General features: G+C 46.4%; 1 protein-coding gene across 1 annotated transcript in view; it reads left to right on the top strand.

The window, feature by feature from the left end:
• Positions 1-9,769: 9,769 nt before the first annotated feature.
• The window catches only part of LOC135377690 (phosphate-regulating neutral endopeptidase PHEX-like), a 29,969-nt gene continuing 21,335 nt past the window's right edge, over positions 9,770-18,403 (top strand). The window contains exon 1 of the mRNA XM_064610290.1: positions 9,770-9,953. Coding sequence (XP_064466360.1) covers positions 9,774-9,953 — 180 coding nt within the window. The 5' untranslated portion in view covers positions 9,770-9,773. The remainder of the gene's footprint in view (positions 9,954-18,403) is intronic.

Raw genomic sequence — 18,403 nt, 5'->3', positions numbered from 1 at the left:
GGCACACGGTGGCGAAGCATCACAGCTGATGAGGCATCACGATCCGTTAGTCCGAGAAGAGCGTGGAAGAGAGTGAGGCACTGGCGAAGTGGTGGTGCTGGGGTGCCGCTACCGGCACGGGAGCCAAAGCTCAGAGTCCCAGAGGAGGAGAGGGTGAGGCTGTGCAAGCCGTTGAGAGATGTCGAGACGCCGGCTGAAGCGTGCCGTAGCGTCCGCTGCCGCGACTGTCGCGACCGGCAGGTGAGCGGGAGGCTCGAGTGTCGCGGCCGGCAGTGAAGGAGCGCCGAGGTGCGGTGAACATCGGGCAGAAGTGATGGTTGATGAAGCTGTGAGGCGCGTGTGTGCCGGTTGGTCCTTTGTAGGAGGGAGTCAGTAGGTCGGTATGCAGCAGTCCGCTTGCCGAGCCCAGGAAGCCATTCGGGAACGAGAAGAGGATGTTGAGGACGGATGAGAGCCGTGGCAGTGGGTCTGGACAGGTGAGGTTGAGGATACGTGGAAAGCATCAGGCTCGATCGATTGCGGTATCATAGAGGTACCGTTGCGGTCCATTGTAGCGTCGGACACGAAATGGAGGGCTTCCAGGCTGCGCGGCAGCGTGCCGTCGGTGCTGGACTTGCGGGAAGGTTGCCAAATTTGGGATGGTAAAAGGGCCGAATTACGCCGAACATGGTGTTCATAGTTCGGACCAAATGTAGAGGAGGTGGTGTCCCTCTACATGAGTCCCGACCGGCGGTGATGGTATGCCACGGAGAGGTGATGACGGTGGCCCATCTCCATGGCCGCGCCGGTGGAACTGAGAAGCGGGTGCTCCAGGCGCGTGTCCATCCTCGTCGTTGTCCACCGGCCGCTACATCGCGATACCGTTACTCGTTACTGATTACCGGCCAGAGATGCTGCCTTTACGCCACATTGGCATGGGCTTCTCGTGAATTGGGGAGCCTGAAGCACCTCAAGTAATCGGGACGGACAGGTCATACACTCCTTTCCACTCACTCCTTCACTCACTGACACACTCATACACGAGGCCGGCGGCTGCTGAGAAGATGGGCAGACGAGCCGAGGCGAGCTCCATCTAGGTGCTAGCAGATCTTTTGATCTTTTGCCGCTTCACGGGCGGAGCCTGTTTCGACGTCAGAGTGGGTGTTGCACCGCCCAAAAACCCGAATCCAAGTGAAATCCGCTTATCAGCCAGCAGGTAGGCGCCACCTTGATGCAGTTCACCGGCTGGTCGACGTGTACTTTTGTCGCGCTCAATGTAATCTACCAGGGTCGCCGACTTATGACCCACAGGCGTCTGTGAAATGGGAGCTTTGCTACCAAACTGAAAGAATTCAAGGACGAAGGGGTCTCGACGGACACGGTACGCACGTGTCTTCCCCGTTGTATCGCGACCAACGCTTTGCATCAACATGGCGTCGGCGACAGGTTGACGACTGGGCAACAATAGAGCGCGGAGAGGGAGGTGGTTCAGCCGTGACGTTGCATGACGCGGTTCAAGTTAGGATCCTCCTAATGGCCAAATGGCTCTGGGTGCAAGGAGCTACGACACGTAGAGCCCCCAAGAGCCAAAGTATGAGAGTGGTGTGCCGTTCGCCGGTTGTCATAGGTACCCGCTGATGTTCCTGCCTAAAGATGGCGCCAAGCGAATCTCGGCGCCAGAGCCGTATATAGGGAGAGTTTGGCCATCTTTTGATCTTTTGCCGCTTCATGGGAGGAGCCTGTTTTGACGTCAGAGTCGCCTTTGGCACCGCCCGAAAAGCCTGAATCCAAGCGAAATCCGCTTATCAGCCAGCAGATAGGCGCCATTTTGATGCAGATGGCAGGTGCTTTTGTCGCGATCAATGTAATTTACCACAGTAGCCGGCTTATGACCTACAGGCTCCTGTGGTAAGGGGGAGGGCTTTGTTACCAAACTGAAAAGATTCAAGGACGAAGGGTTCTCGAAGGACGCGATACGCATGTGTGTTCCCCCCTTGCATCGTGTGTAAAGGCCCAAACGCATGGGACGTTTCTTCGGCGTCAAAACGCCGTGTACAAGCGTTGTCCTTGTACGTGCGCGAAGAAAGCGCCGCGGTTCTTGCCTGCCCTAGAGTCACTAAATAAGCTACGCTTCAGAGTATCGACAATGAGTTCCAAGAGCGAGCATGCGTCATCTTGTTCCGCGCCGCGCTACCCACGCGCACTTTAGCGCACGATTCCATCTGCCGTGCGCGGGTGAAATGTTTCTTTCTCTTGCAAGCAGCTCATCAAGGTTGGATTATCATCATTATCATCATACATGAATTATCGCACAACAATCATACACGCTTCTCTATCCTACAGGGAGCATAATATTAGCCGTCTTTGATCCTGAAATGTGGATGGTACCGGTGGGATGCGGAAACAAGATGGCGCTCCTGCTCTCCCACTGTCGATACTCTGAGGCGAAGCTTATTTAGTGACTCTAGCCTTGCCAAAGCGCATGGAACCCATGTGGAGCAGGCGACGCGGTACAGTGTTGTCACACCTGTCTCCCTGTATATTTGGCTGGCGTTTCGTATAACATAGCGACGCTGTTGCTTCATTGTGCTTTTGCTTTAACTCACTTCAAAGAAGCGCAGAAACAAACAAAAAAACAGAATAGTACGATTGTTTTTTTGCGAGGAGTTGCTCATACACAACTTAGCGAAAGCCGGTCGGCTCGCTCTACGCTGAACACCGAAGCTGTTTCGACTCTTGTGTGTTGCTGATTTTCGCGGTATAAACTACAAAGCGTTACTAAAAATGTACGAGGAGGAGCTCCTTCTGATGGAAGAGCTTCTTCTTCTGAAGAAAAAGAAGTTAATGCAACGGAGGAAGAGGTGGTAAGTGCTACCGCTCTGGCTTAAGAGGGCATACCAGCTCTCCGTCCCAATGTATTTCCTATGGAACAGTTTTTATGCCTTTTCTCGGTAACCACCGCGCAGATTTTGGCGCGGGTGGTTTCATCATAAAGAGGAAGACGAGATGAAGAGAACTGTGCTACTAGATTCATCATACGTGTTGTATGTATTTTACAGCGACGTCACGAATACGAAAAAAATACAATTTTTCTCCTCCCTATTTGAACAGGTTTTTATTAAACTTCTATAGCCATTTCGAAAAAAAACTTTCCATTTACTTTCTCTGGAAATATTTCAGGAATCGATAGACATCAAATGTATATGTCTACCGCTTTCCGTTTTTATAAAAAAACATGAAATGTGAGTACGGATAAATACCGTCTCAAAGCCCCGTAAACTGTGTCATTCTGTGTCGCCCTCTAGCCGTAGCACAGAAAAAACCGCGCGGAACATTTTCACCGTATCCATCCGCCGACCATGCGGCGCGCACGCGCACCGTAGAGCTCCCTCTCTCCTCTTTACTTTCGTGGACAGCTGACTTAGGGCATGGCCTTGGAGACCAGAACAAAAGCTTACTTAGCGGCTCGTAAAGGGCCAGCATTGTCGGGGGGTGGAGGGGGGGGTAACGTTGGGTAGACGGGCCGGTGACTTCCCAATCTGCCGAATTCCAACTCGCCGAACGCTTGGGAAACTGGGTGACGCCGGTAATCCCCTGACCTGGAAGCATGGACTCCCAACTGGCCGAATGACCCAAAAGGTCCAGTCCCAGTTGGCCGAATAGAGAACCGTTTGATTAGGAAGTTCGCCCCCTAGTTTCCCCTTCCCTCTTGACGGTGACGAGAGTGACACTTGGTAATATGGGATAATTGAGCACATTGACACTATCAAGTATCAACCATAGTGGGACTCCGGGTTAAATGACATTGTTTCCCAGTGGAACCTCGGGTTAAATGAGATATTGTTTCCCAAAGGCTGTTACATGAAACAAGACTAGTTTTCCACGTGCGCGATTTATTCCAAGTGCAAAAGGTAGGCGATGGCATCAATATATTGCTGAACTGTGCGCTGGCAGGCTGTAAATTGCGCTTTCAGGATTTCCAGCCTCTGGTTCAAGACGCGGTACTTCCTTCTTGGCGGCGGGACTACATGGCCAGCCTCGAGTAAAAGCTGTTGCCGCTCATTCGTTTGTTGATTCCTTTGGAGGAGCTCCACAAGCCGATATATGTTGCCATGACGAAGATGGCAGGTGCTGTTCAACCTCTAATGCCAACCTTCGACATCGTTGATAGTTCTTTATAATTATAATTGGGTGTTTACGTCGCGAGACAACTGAGATCATGAGCGACGCCACAGCGGTCGGTTTGTGGATTGCTTTTGCCCACCTGAGGGTTCTTTAACGTGCGATGAAAGCTCATCACACGGCACCCCGTATGTTGATAGTTCTTCTGTCGTCGTTTTCGAAGTGGTTCCAAATGGCTCGGAAATGTACAAACAAGAATTGACCGTCAGCGCCAGCTCAGCTGTGCATTATCTTTTCTGTAGGCAACTATATTACCTCGAAAATATGGCGGCTTCATCTACCCACGTGTGGACCACGCAATCATGAAACGCATGCTCCAGCTGAGGCAACGCTGGGGCATGTTCCTGCACCCAGAGGAAGACGTCGTCGACTAACTGGAAGGGAACAAACGGGAGTGCCGCACACCTGCTTATCCACTGCCTCGCGTCTTCGTTCTGCATGTAGGATGATACCAGACCCAGGCGTTGCACCTTTCTCCAGATGCACTGGCAGTAGTGGAAGAAACAACCTTTCACCTCGCTTCGATGGAAGACATCGCTAACGGCGCCTATAGCCTGCAGCTTCGTAGTCACATACGACTCTCTCCGGGTTGAATTCGTAACCAAACACGCCAGCCGCCTGTTTGACGTGCCTGAAAAGTCTTCTGTAAGTCTGCAGAGACTGGTCTGGCAGAAGCGCATAAACGAATGGGAAGATTCCGCCAAGGTACTCAGCGTGCAGTGTGTACAGTTGTGCGATAAGCTGCGGCGTGACCTTAAAGGGGCCGTAAACAGGCCACCAAACATTTCTGAAATAATGATACCCCATGAAAGAACATATATCATAATACCCAAATATACATTTCGTTCGGCTCGTGCCAGCTCATTGACCCATATAACTGCTTTCAAAGATGAGTAACCAGCGAGCCTCTCTCCACCACGCATACGTCACATGACTACGTAGCGTTTTGCCGTCCAATCGGGGGCCGAGCTGCGCACATGACGTTTCAAATTACCAGCCAATAAACATACTTCGTTATCAGCTGTGAGTCGGAGCGCTCAGTTAGTTTGTGTGAAACGGCGTTTTGCGCCCCGTGGTTGCGAAATTCAACGTCATGACATCTTCAACATCTCCGGCGCAAACGTCAACAGTTAGGCTGCTATCACATGACGCGATTCGAACCCGGGTTCCTCCCAGTTACGACGTGACATGGCCAGCACGCTATCCACTGTACCACGCGAGCTGATGCCGCGATGCCGCGTGGCTTAAACCAAAATACGGCAGCCCAGTTGTCGGAACCATTCGAAGATGACGAAGATGTTCCATCGCGCACCTACCTAAGATTCCGGAACTGTAGTCCCAGATATTCATTCGCGCTCGTGGTGTGCTGCGTGCTACTGTCCAGAAAACGTAGTGCGCGTATGATACAAATTAAACGTATTTCTTTTTTCAGTTTGAGGCTGTAACTGTTTAGATTTTGAATAGAAGAGGATTCACGTTCATCTAGTCCAATTCCGCATTTGAAATAAAATCATACGTGGAACACTCGATCGTAATTTGTGAAAAGCGCTACGTCAAAATGACGTAAAGTTAGACCGCGGGGCGGAGCTAAAATGCGAAAGAGTGCAGTGAATATTTCATCCGTATGCAAGCGCCTTTTGTTTTTGAGCGTTAGTAATTGCAAGGAGCTTTCACTGCCTAAGTTTCAATAATCTAACACAAAGAAATGTGCACCTTTTGTACCTGTTTACGGCCCCTTTAAATGTCCCATCAATAAAGATTGTCGGTGTGCGGCAGAGCTTCTCCAAGTTTGCTTTCGTTGAAAATATCTGAAATGGCAAGTAATAAAATAAGGGTGTTAGTGCATTCACTACATTTGCGATGTACTGCGAATTCTCACCAGAATTTTGTCGTCTGCCCCATCGTCAATCAGGAGAAAGTTGCCGCCATCTAGAGTGCTGTCGCCACCTTCGCATAGATAGTCAAATCCCAGCTCACATAAAAACATCCTGAACCACTTCCCCTCCTTCATAGCTTCGCAGAGAGCCACATACTCAGCTTAACAGGTCGATAAAGCGACTATTCTTTGTTTCATGGATTTCCAGGAGATTGCCGCTCCCGACATTATGAGTACAAATCCACTCTGAGATTTTCCACATGCCGTATCTGAGTTCCAACTAGCATCCGAATACCCGTGAAACCGGTCGTTGTTCGTTTTGTACTGTAGGCAAAAACTCTTTGTCCCTTGTAAGTATCTCAATACTAGCTTTGCCATTTTCCAATGTTGGATGGTGTAGGACGTGTTGAATTGACTGAGGTAGTTGACCGCAAATGCTATGTCTGGTCTTGTGCCCTGCACAAGATACATGAGGCTTCCAATGAGGCTTTGCTAGGGAACGTCCGGCCTCTCTTCCACCTTTTGTTTCTTGACGGTGTCTTCTTGGCGGGTTTCCATGGGCGTCTTAATAGGCCTGTATTCGTCCATGTGATACCGATGCAGTATCTCGTCGATATATTTCGTCTGGCTAATACTAATTGTCTTCTCGTCCTGGTTTCGATGGACCTCGATGCCGAGGATTTTGGTAGGATCTCCCAGGTCTCTCAAACTGACTTTCTGGTTTAGAAAGCACAACGCCGTTTGCAGCATTTTGTCGCTGTTAGCGAGAAGTAATATGTCGTCGACATAGACTCCAAGTATTACCTTGTCTTGACCTTTTTCTTGTACATAGACGCACCTATCTGTTTCCAATCGTCAGAATTTGCTGTTGTCAGTACTGTATCCAGTGTGCGATACCACGTTCGACCTCCTTATATAGAGCCTCAGGATGGTGGTGGGCATTTGCGTTTCATTTGACTGATACGAATACAGAAGGTAATGCGTCATTGCGCTCAGTATTCTGTAGTACTCCCCTTTATAAAAGAACGCGGCTAACATATCTGCCCGAAATAAGTAGATGGTAGCAGGACCTTGGAAAATCACCAGTGATGAATCACCTCGTGTTATAGTCAAGATTTATTTGTTGTTGGAGAATCGCTTCCTAATCTTACCGCGTTGTCTGCACTCAGCAAACTTTGCGAGAGAGGAACAGAAAGAACAGATGCGCAAGCGGCGCAGTGGGTGTAACCGCATTTATGTTCCTTGTTCAATGGTTTTACTGTGTATTGGCATGCATGTTAATTTAAAAAATCCCGTCACCCAATTTAAACAAATAATATGATAGCACTTGATCGGCTATGATCCGTTTCCTCAGCTGTTCACAACGGCGCTCCTGTAATCTCCGGGATACGGAAAAATCGTCCCCGGTGGTAACCTAGGTTAGAGCCGGGTCCTAGGTTAGTTTTCAGGGTTAGATTAGTTTAGGCTTGTTTTTGACAGTTCACCGTCCACAGTCCATCGCACCGTCCTCATCACATTATAACTGGATATTCCGAAATCCTAAGCTGTTTGGAGAAGGCGTTTGATCGAAGACCGATTGGTCGAAAGCCGTTCGATCAAAAGCCGGTTGATCGACGCCGTTTGTTCGAAATACGTTTTTTCGAAGGGAGTTCGAAGCTCGAAGCGTGTCTTTTTACTCTCTCCCATCCGAAATGAAATAAAATTGAATAGAACAACGCGGAAGTATCCCGCGTAGCAGTAGGACACATACCGAAGAAAATGTCTTCAAGTTGGGAGCAGCCAATAGCCTGCGCTTCTTCTGGGCACCCTTTTCATTGCTGGGATCCGAAATGGGATAGTGATATGTGCACGAAAGGCACTCGAAGTCTGAACGCTAAGAAGGAAATTTCGCCATAGTATAAAACTTTAGTTCAATCTTGTTTAGAGTATGCATCTGCTCAAAACGAAGCAATAAAAAAATAAATCAAACGACCGTTGCCGTTTCGATCCAACGGTGTTCGATCAAATGGCTTTCGACCAAATGTCCCGCGTTCGATCAAACGGCTTTCGTTCTTGCGGAGACGATTTCTCCGGGGGACATTTTTCCCTGGGGACGGTTCTTCCTGGGTAATTTTTTTCCAGGGAGGAAATTCCGACATCGGGCGAGCTTTGATTACATGAAACGACTTCTCCGTGATCATTCCATGTGTCGCATAAATATATAACAAAATAAAAATAAAGTACTCATATAGCAATAGCTAAGCCTAACGGCTGCTAAAATGTGGCTGCTTTCGTTCGCTAATACGAGTTGGACAGACATAGAAAACCCGTGAATTTTAGTGAATAAATAGTCATGTTATGTTTCACGGCGTATCATCTTACGAAGCAGTCGGGCTTTTTCCTTGATTCTCCATGTTTCGAGAACGTGCATGTCGAGATCGGGAATTTCGCGGCTGGGAATATCGAGGTCCTCCCTTATTCCCCACTTGGCAGGGAGAAAGCAACGAAAAAAAAAAAAAAAACGAACGGGCAGCACTGAACCCAATAGAAGCGCGGTCGCCGCTTTCGCCCCGAATGATATCACCGATGACGTTTTTTTCCTTCTCGTCATCAGGAGCCTACCCTGAGGAGCGAGTCGAGCGCAAATGCCCGCGGGGATGTTCAAGTGCCTCCCCCCCCTTTTTTTTTAAATATCGGGTACAGAGAAAATTTTTCTGTTAATCATCAAGTTAAGTTACCTGCTTTCGCAATGCGTTCAGAACAAAAAAAAATTTTAGATGTCTTCCTGAGCTCCTTTAAGCCGCTTTTTTTTTACTAGCTTTCAGAAGCACAATTCTTGTCAAGCACGTTCTGTGGCCGCACGGCCAGTTTTCACGCTCCCTATTTATACACATCTTGACGGTCGAATTACTAACAGCCACCAGCGTGACCAGCGTGACTCGCGTTAACTTGATGAAAGTAAAGATTACATCGACGGTTGCAGGGGGCATAGCGCTCACGTTCTTGCTTAGCTAAGCGTTTACTTCGTGAGCATCTGAAAGGAAACACACCGGCCCCCGTGGGATGGTGGTTAGGATGACTGCTTTCGACGCCGAAACTGGGTGGTGACGCGGGTTCGAATCCCCGCACCGGCTGTGCTCTCTGAGCCTTTCTCTGGGTTTTCCGGCAGACTTTCCAGACGAATGCAGGCACAGTTCCCCTTGAAGTCGGCACAGGACGCGTTATAACCCCCTGTCCTCCACTCCTTCCTGCTGCCCTCTCTCCATCTGTCCATGTCTGTACGCCGCTCATAGCCACAGTCGCTTCGCGGCGCTAAAAACAAAACAAAGGCGCGGAATTAAAATAAACGTAACTAAATAAGACAACCTAACTACAAGTTGTACAATTGACAATTACTAATTGTACTATTCACAGATTCCTTTCATAAACTTAGAACTGCCTCGTCCACTTATCCATCTACACTATCCTTGCTATGTAGTCTGCCCCAGAGCGCGGACTTGAAGTTGTTTAACATCATTGGACAATTGGAACAGATTGGCTCCTTCTGTTGTTACTATCCAATTCTGTCCAACTCAGAGCTGCTCTATGTGATATATTTTCTCATTGAGTGTTTGCTTTTATTGTCTTGTTCTTCTGCTTCCACCCTGCTGTCAGCCCATCAGGTACAAATAACTAAATAAAAAATAGATGCTTCCTATTAGTACTAAAGCGAAGTCAATGCTTCCGTAAGGGAGTAAAAGAGGAAGTCACACCGAGGATGCTGTGTGTTACTGCATGCGCGCTATTCTATTCACGAAATGTGGCGTATGCTGGGAATCCATTCGCATCTGTTTGCACCTTACTATTGGCACAAATGCCATTCTTTACTGCAGTTGTGAAAGAGGCTCTGGAGGAAACAAGAGAGAATAGAGAAGTGGACGGAACAGAAAAACAAGAGGTGAGTTCGTCATCCTGCGCGACGGGTGGTCGGCTCGATTATGCGCGTTTCATCTGTCATACCCAAGATGGAAGTAACACCACAGCACCATTCGGGGATGTGATTGCGTACAGGCATTTATGTCTAAAAAAAAATAAAAGCGCTACAGAAATGCAGAATAGTACTAAAACAAAGCGAACGGCTGACACCAAGATGAACGAGGAATGTGATTAGATAAATAGAAAAAGAACAATGTTAACACTATCTTGTCAACTTTTAAATGAAATCCGCCATGTTTGTGAAGGTAGCAGACACGGAATATAGCCCGAACGGAAGTACCCTTCCGGAACACAGTATGATGCCCGCACCGCATAAAGCGTGACCGGGGGCACCCCCCCCCCCCTCACCCCGAATCCCAATCTGTGCAATGTAGCCTAACCTAACTAAGGGCTCTGCATTTCATCGGAACCTGCGTTAAGGCTAAACCACATGGAGCGACTTCTGATAGCGATCGTAGCGCGACGAGGTGGCTTGTCGCGTCCCGAACCCAAGGCGCGATACCAACGCGATGTCACGCTCACAGTACCCAGATGTGCGTGTCGTACACCTGCTAGCGCGACGTTGTATTACAAAGGTACCTCTTGTACCGACAGGAAGTGGGGTGTGTCCTACAGGGATGTGCAGTAGTTAACTATTTGTAGTTAAACTACTGCATGGTAGTTAACGAACGGTTAGAAACTGCATGCAAAAATGGTAGTTCAACTACTAGTTAAACTACAGTAATTAGGTTACAGCGGGCTACAACTACTTCGCATTTTGTCCCTTAGCCTTCCGTGTGCTTCACTGCCTTCTTTCTTTGTGCTTATTAGCGACAACTTTGATATTTTTTTCATCTTGCGCATCACACGCATACATGCACTCGCAAGCAAAGTGTGCCGAAGTATTGCAATAAGGAGAGCACGCACTGCACAGAGCGCACTGGCATCATTTTCTGTTTCAAATGCACATGAGCAGAAAGTACGTCTTTTCTGTTAATCAGGGTATATAACGATCGACACACAGCATATCCAAAAAGCATACGCCCCCTCCGTCGTCAGATGGGAGGCCTTGGATTGGAGGACTTTATCATTGCATGACACATCACTACATCAGTATTGTATAGCGGGAGTAGTTACAAATGTAGTTAAACAACTGCACCCTAGTAGTTGCAAATGAGTTTTAACCACGAACATCTCTATAATACGTAAGGTAGTCAGAGAGGTAAGAGAGATGCTGAAAGAGAGACGGAAACGCACAGTTTTGGTGTGGTGAGCGAAGACTTGTGTCACAATTCTGCACAGTCACTGTTAGCTTCCATCGCTATTGAAGAATGGCTTGACAAGAATGTTCCTCTTGCAGCTAATGATTTACGTGTCTGATGCAGCAGTGAGCCATTTTAAAAATCGGCATAGGCTCTATGAGCTCTCGAAATCTACTTTTGCGAGCGCGACATGGCTGTTCAGGAACAGGCCACGAGAAAAGTACGTGTAACAGGTTCGGTGGAATAACCAAGCACCATGCCACGACACCTAACATGCGTTCGCTCGAGCAAGATATCATCCTAGGTTCACAAGATATGATAACGTGCTTGCCGAAACAACTAACCGGCGTCTATTTACTCCATGTGCGGGCTGAGGACGTGGCATGTTTTAGAATGCAAAAGAAAAAGGAATGGGTGAGTCTCTACCGCATCAAAGTGGCATACAAGGTTCGCATGCGTGGCAAAGCAAGACATCGGAAAGTCGAGGCCGTGAAACATTCATAGCTCATACCGTGGGGACAGTGAATGCAGAAAAGTGACGTTTTCACAGAAACTGAGTGAAATCATTTGTCGCTGTCATTGCAAAATACTACTTTTTCGCACTCTTGTAAATATATAGACATAAAATGCCACTTTTGGCTACACAAAGTTGTCCCTTTCTTGTACAACGACAGGAGGCCCGCCATCCCGCGGTACCGGCAGCTGTGCTTCGACACGTACGCACGCACACTAGGCCTCGTTTAATCGCCAGTGTACGCGTTTTGAAGGGTAACATCTCATTACGGCCGAAGTCTCATTACGGCCCAAGTCTCATTACGGCCGAAAGTCTCATTACGGCCGAAAATCCTTTAATCCCCAAGTGTCTCGTTACGGCCAAAGTCTCAATACGGCCGAAGGTAGTCTCATTACGGCCGAAGATGTTTCATAACGGCCAAAAAGAAAAAAGAAGCATCCACCATATTAGCTCTGTATATACTGTGTTTTATGCTTCCCAAAATGTGTCCGAGGCAGTGTGCCCCCACGGCTTATGTCACACACAATGGTTCATGCACACAATATTGCGACAGTGTTTCATGCATCCCTCGTGAAAAATGATTTTATTGTCATATGTGTCACACGATATTTGTATGTGTTACGCCATTTTCTCTCAGTATTCAAGCAACATCCTACTCGTTGGTTCTGTGAGCGAACTGTGTGCGTGTTCTGAAAAGTACTCCACAAGGGAGCCCACTGGGAGCTCCAGGAGCCACATGACCTATGATCATGATCTTCTCCCCCACTAGCTGCCTTCTACAATTTACGTCCACCTGAAATTTAAAAAAAGTACATAAGGCACAGAACAAAATGACATATGCTTTCGTTTTGATGATGACCATGAGACATATGCTGTCAAGCAGACTTTTTTTTCCATATATTCAAAACATATTCAAGAATTATGGACAACAATGACAATTATGTCATAATGATGCAGCTGCATAGCCAGGAAAATATTTCAGGATGTGCTTTATGAGGCTTGACATGGGGTGGAGGAGTCCCCCTCGTCAGTGCTTTACCCAGACCCCCCTACACCCCCCTAACTTTTTTGCCTGTGCACCCCCTACAGGGGGTGCCCTTGTGATTTCAGCTTCAGATACGTCTGTAATGATATGTTAAGCTGTAATGACGTAACTATAATGATGACCTCCCCCCACAATTTTTTCCAACACCCCTCTCGTGCTTGGGATTCTGGATAAACCACTGCCCCTCGTTCATTTTCGTGGGGCACTACATTAGGGCTTATGCCACTGCACTGATGTCACAATGTTATAAGTGTGTGTCACTCTGGGCATTCGGAATTCCTCTAAGCTACAATATGTAAATTCAGAATACCAGAAGGGTAAGCATCAGATGTTACCTGCAGGCTTCATGCTGAAACGCGTGTACGCAAAACACTTCCGCCGTGGTGGGCGACGTCGTTAGTGTAATCATACACGCAAGACAATTGCGGGCACATGGAGTAGTGGCAGCAACCTGAAAACGATACATTTTCTTGCTTTATATGAGTAATCAAAAATATACATTCCCACATGTTTCGTTTTGTCGTTTGCAGGAAGCGCTAATAAGGGAACAGCACTTGGTTGGTCACATGCAAACCACAATGCGAAAGGTGCCGATATTTCGATTACGCGATCAAAAATTAAAAGTCTACAACCATGCACACTTCCCCATGCAACTACTTCCCCAGCATCGTGAGACATGACACCATGTATTCACGTATAGTGTAATGTGAAATGATATACAGGAATGAAAAAGATGCCAACATACCTGTAATCCCCCGGACCCCCCCCCCCCCCCCCCGCGTGTAATATGTACTGACCTGGCCTAACCCAACCTCACTATACTTCGTTTAGTGAGGGAAACCAAGCTCTATGGCTGATGCGTAGGAGTACCACAAATGATGCCCGTCGAGATCTAGTGCTTTCATTGAGCATTCTTGGCAACGAGCGAGAGGGAACAGGCGAAATGCATGCTGGGAAGAGTGCGAGGTGTGCGTAAGCTGTCATACGTAAACAATGGGCGCATGGGGATGACATGGTCGCCGCTGCCGAAACTTTCCAGGGGAAACTGATCTCTGGAGGAATTTGTGGAACCGACCGCCGCTTGATTATTCTGGATTACGATGCACCATGCAAAATCCCATCCAGGTATGTAGATTAGAAGTTTGAAATCGAGTGGCGCCGCTAAACCAGACATGCACCTATTCTGGATTACGATGCACCATGCAAAATCCCATCCAGGTATGTAGATTAGAAGTTTGAAATCGAGTGGCGCCGCTAAACTAGACATGCACCTACCATATTTAATTTGTTAAAATTTGTCGTCGTATTTCTTCAAAAATAAAAGCGCAAGTCGGCGTACTTGATCTCCTTGAACTGCTTACGTCGAACGTCTGCAAATGTTGTACTTATGTGGCTTCGCGCACCATACTAGGCACAAAAGCATATCTGATCAGTATAAATACTTCAAGAGGAAGTCATTCAAATACATTGTTATTTATAGCTGGTTTTCCATTCCAGGCATGGTATGTGGCTGCACGGAGGATTCCGAAAAATAAAAACATGGCTAATAGGATGTTGCTGCCCAGGGCCGAAGAGGTGAGCTGTTAAGATCATCATAAGGTTCTGTTGTGAAGTGAGAAATTTTGTAGTAGTGCACGAATGTTAATTCGTGCACTACCTTTATAAAAAAGAAACCAGAAATGGAAAGTTATGCATGCATCATTTCATGAATTGTACGTTATCACTATTTGATATTCACATGTTTCCATTAAGGGAATGAACTACTGAACCTATATTCATATCATGGTCATGCTCTGGTTTACCTGGAAGTCACATTTTTAAGGCTTGTCATTCTTTTGTCTAGATGAAGATTTATGTTAACCTTGTATGAAATAACAGACACGTATCAACACATGTGCAGCTTGTGCACATTAAAACCAGCCATGTAGAGATAAATGCTTTTTGTTGTTTTTTTTTTTTTAATATTCTAGCCTATTCATGGTTGCTCTTCGCTTCTTGCAGGTTTATTCATTCCAGAAGCAAGAATTGTACAATTGTAAGGCGAATGGAAATAAACTGACATCGACTGAGATAGGTGTTCCGTCTTGGCCAGTGACTGTAGGATGGCTCCAAAAGCGTCACAACAAAGCCAATATTCATCTAGCTCTCTACAAGTAGCTAACTCCACATAGTAGCCTGCTTCACAGCAACATCAACACTACCTTGTGGGAGTACACATTACACAATATGTTGCATTGTGCTGTGGTATGATAACATACCGTTTGTCTCGCAATATGTGGATATAAATATGATAAGGGCCCTAAGGGCACAGTGCATGCCTTATACCCGGCTGAATATATATCCATACCTGGCTGCGACATTGCATATTAATGCAGGTTACAATACACATTTTCACATTTGGCCGTTATGAGACATCTTCGGCCGTAATGAGACTGCCTTCGGCCGTGTTGAGACTTTGGCCGTAATGAGACACTTGGGGATTAAAGGATTATCGGCCGTATTGAGACTTTCGGCCGTATTGAGACATCGGCCGTAATGAGACTTCGGCCGTAATGAGATACAATCTTTTGAAGCATACTTTTTTTTTACGTAAGATGAAAGATCTAACATCGGGCCATGTCCTGGCAAAATATAAATGAAATCAAAAGGCCTTTTCGAGAAACGGACGCGCAAAATCCATGTTTTTTCGAAATATGCCTTAACATTTGCCTGTTTCAGCAGATACTTGTAGGAGGTATACATACAATATATATATCAGATGAAAGAGCATTAAGAGATGAGTGTACTGATACCAAATATGGTAATGAGGACTATCTACAGCCACAGAAATTATGCGTCGAAGTTGGAACAAACTGCGCGAGAGAGCATGTTCGCCATTTTTTATAGAACAGAGCATTGCACATGCGCTCTAAAATTTGCGCTCAGACTGCTGGCCTGTAGCATCCTAAAGCATACAAAAATTTCACTACGGTATTTTTTAAAACTCGGGAGATATACACGTGCAAACACGGCAAAACTGAAACACTCGAATTCGGGGCCGGATTTTCTCGATTTTTTGCGCGAAAACTATTCCGTAGAAATTATTTATTTTACCGCTGTTGATCATCATATACGATGAGCTTCTAAATATAAAAAATAATGGAAATCCTGGAGGTCGATGGCACCCCTTGCCTGAACTGACGTGAAACCGGCACCGATACTTTTTAAGTACTCCACCCTTTCTTCGCCGACCATATTTCTTACTCTTATTCATTGTCACTGGCCCGCCTAGCTCGCGACAAGAAACCTGTTGGACACGCCTGCGTGCTCCGTCACGGGAATTATACCAAATACATGTTCACTTTTTTTCTTCCATCTTGGAGGAAATAACCACGCTCCGCTCAACAAAAGAGTTAAGGACAACGAACAGAGGTCAAGTCCTTGACAGTGCGCTGCCTTGTCATACTGAGTCATGCTCACATAAACTCTGGTATTGTTAACATCGAATAGGTTTCCTTGGTCATGGGACTCCACGTTATGTGTGTGCCTGACGCTAACGTAATTGTCATATTGGCGTCTGTCAGCTGCCAGAGAGACCATGGCCTGCTAGGATGGTAGACTTTGAGAACCAGCTATTGATAAAAGCAAGCAAAAGCAAAGTGTCTGAGCCACGTAATAAATATGCCGTCTTTTTATTGGGAAACTGTCTTCTTTCTGTTATATTCTGTTATATAAATGAGGTGTGCACGTAAGCGAGATTTGTATGTTGCATCAACTTAAGATTTCCAACAAAAGTATCGGGCAAAGTATCGCGTTACTTTTTGTAGTAACGGTAGCGGTACTTCATTACTTTAAAAAGACAGTATCGATATCGGTATTTCGATTACTTTCACTCAAGTAACGAGTATCGGTATCGCGATACCGTATTTTGGTAACAGATACAGCGCTGGGCGTAAGAGTACTGAGTGCTAAGGCTATCGAATAGAGAAATTTTGTGAGATTGTACCTTTGCTGCATTTCATGTGGACGCATTTTACGCAGTGGCGAATACAAGGAGGCTCCTTGTTCGATTAATGATGAGCAATTGATGAGCAATGTCCACAGCGGTCATTATATCGAACTGCACAAAAGTATCCGAAAATATTACTCATATTGCGAAGTAGAAAAATTTCACGACGGGCTGTGTGTTGTAGCAGCGCTGGTTGTAGCCGTGCGGCGGAAGCCGCGGCGGATTTGCCCGCGCGGGTTGCGATAGGACTTACACATAGGACGTTAGACTCTCGGTAGTTCAAACTCTGATATTTCGTACTTTCGTTTGATTCGAGCAGATTTCAAAATTTTGTTTAAGCCACTATGTTTTCAGTGTATTCAATGATCTTTTGCTCAAACTGCACTTTCACGTATCTCACACTTTTCGTTCCCTCGCAAAATGTTTCTATATACTGGCAGAAAGCAGCTTCAGCGCGTTCGCGACGCCAACTCTTGACACATTTCCCTTTGAGCACATGTGCTCTGAGCAAAAACAGACGTTACACAAACGCTCAAAGCGGCTGTGTTGTATCTGTTTTTGTGTCTTCACCTATAGATCAGGTCTTCTTCATTATGGAGTTCATTCACCCGCTCACCTGCATCTATGCTATATTACCATTCAGAATAAATGAACGACTGTTGATGCACGAAGCAGCTTCCTGGGCTAAGAATATGAACGTCAAAATTTAAAAGTACAGGATTCGCCTAGATAAACTTCGGGGTTTGTAACGAAGATAAAACAAGTAGAAACAGTGTCGGGAAGCTAAAGTAGATGTTAGATGACGTAATGTGCCCCAAAATTTTATGTCAACACTGCCACGTGGTTCGTTTCTCTGCGGACAAATTGTGAAAATTAAAAAAAAAACGCCGCTGCCTAACATTTCCACCGTGCACTAGCGAGAGGACGCTGCGGTCGCTTGATCGACAGCGCCACCCGTGGCGATTTCGCGCGTAACGGTCTGGTACTGACGCCGTATCGGCGCCTTCGCGTATGTAGCTTTGTTTCGTACGGGTGTTTTACCGAATTTTATATGTCGGCTTTGAGGCTTTGGACTCATTAACCCGTGAGACTACTTGTGTGTGTGTTTGTCACATAAAATGTATGCGATGGGGAAGCCTTTTGCACGTGGAACATTATGTGTCTATGCACAATGTGTGACACAGTGTGTAGCGCAGACAAGCGTGTAGTATTCATGGCCGGTATTTACGTGAAGTTAAGTGCATATTTATCCGCAAGGGACTACTAATTATAGACTACACATCAGAGACTAGCTACGTCCAGTACCTGCGCTATGGGGACGGAAATCTCTCACTGAAGAGTTCACATGAATAATACAGCCAACAACAAATTGGAATATACATTACGAAGATAGCGGGAAGAGACGTTCTCGTTTCTTTCTTATGCATAATCCGTTAACGTGATGATGCACTGTGAGAATAAGTTTCTTAGTCAAATAATTCCCAATCTTGCATCGCTCAAGGCGGGGGATTCCCTTTTAGCCCTATGTGCCTGCATTTGATGCACAGTCATAGTAATAAAAATCAATCAGTCAATCAATCAAGATTGTTTCAGGGTATAAATAAGGCGTGTTTTTGTTTGAAAC

Source organism: Ornithodoros turicata, chromosome 1, assembly GCF_037126465.1.
Source record: "Ornithodoros turicata isolate Travis chromosome 1, ASM3712646v1, whole genome shotgun sequence".
Classification (NCBI taxonomy): domain Eukaryota; kingdom Metazoa; phylum Arthropoda; class Arachnida; order Ixodida; family Argasidae; genus Ornithodoros; species Ornithodoros turicata.
This window is presented reverse-complemented; position numbering and strand designations above follow the sequence as displayed.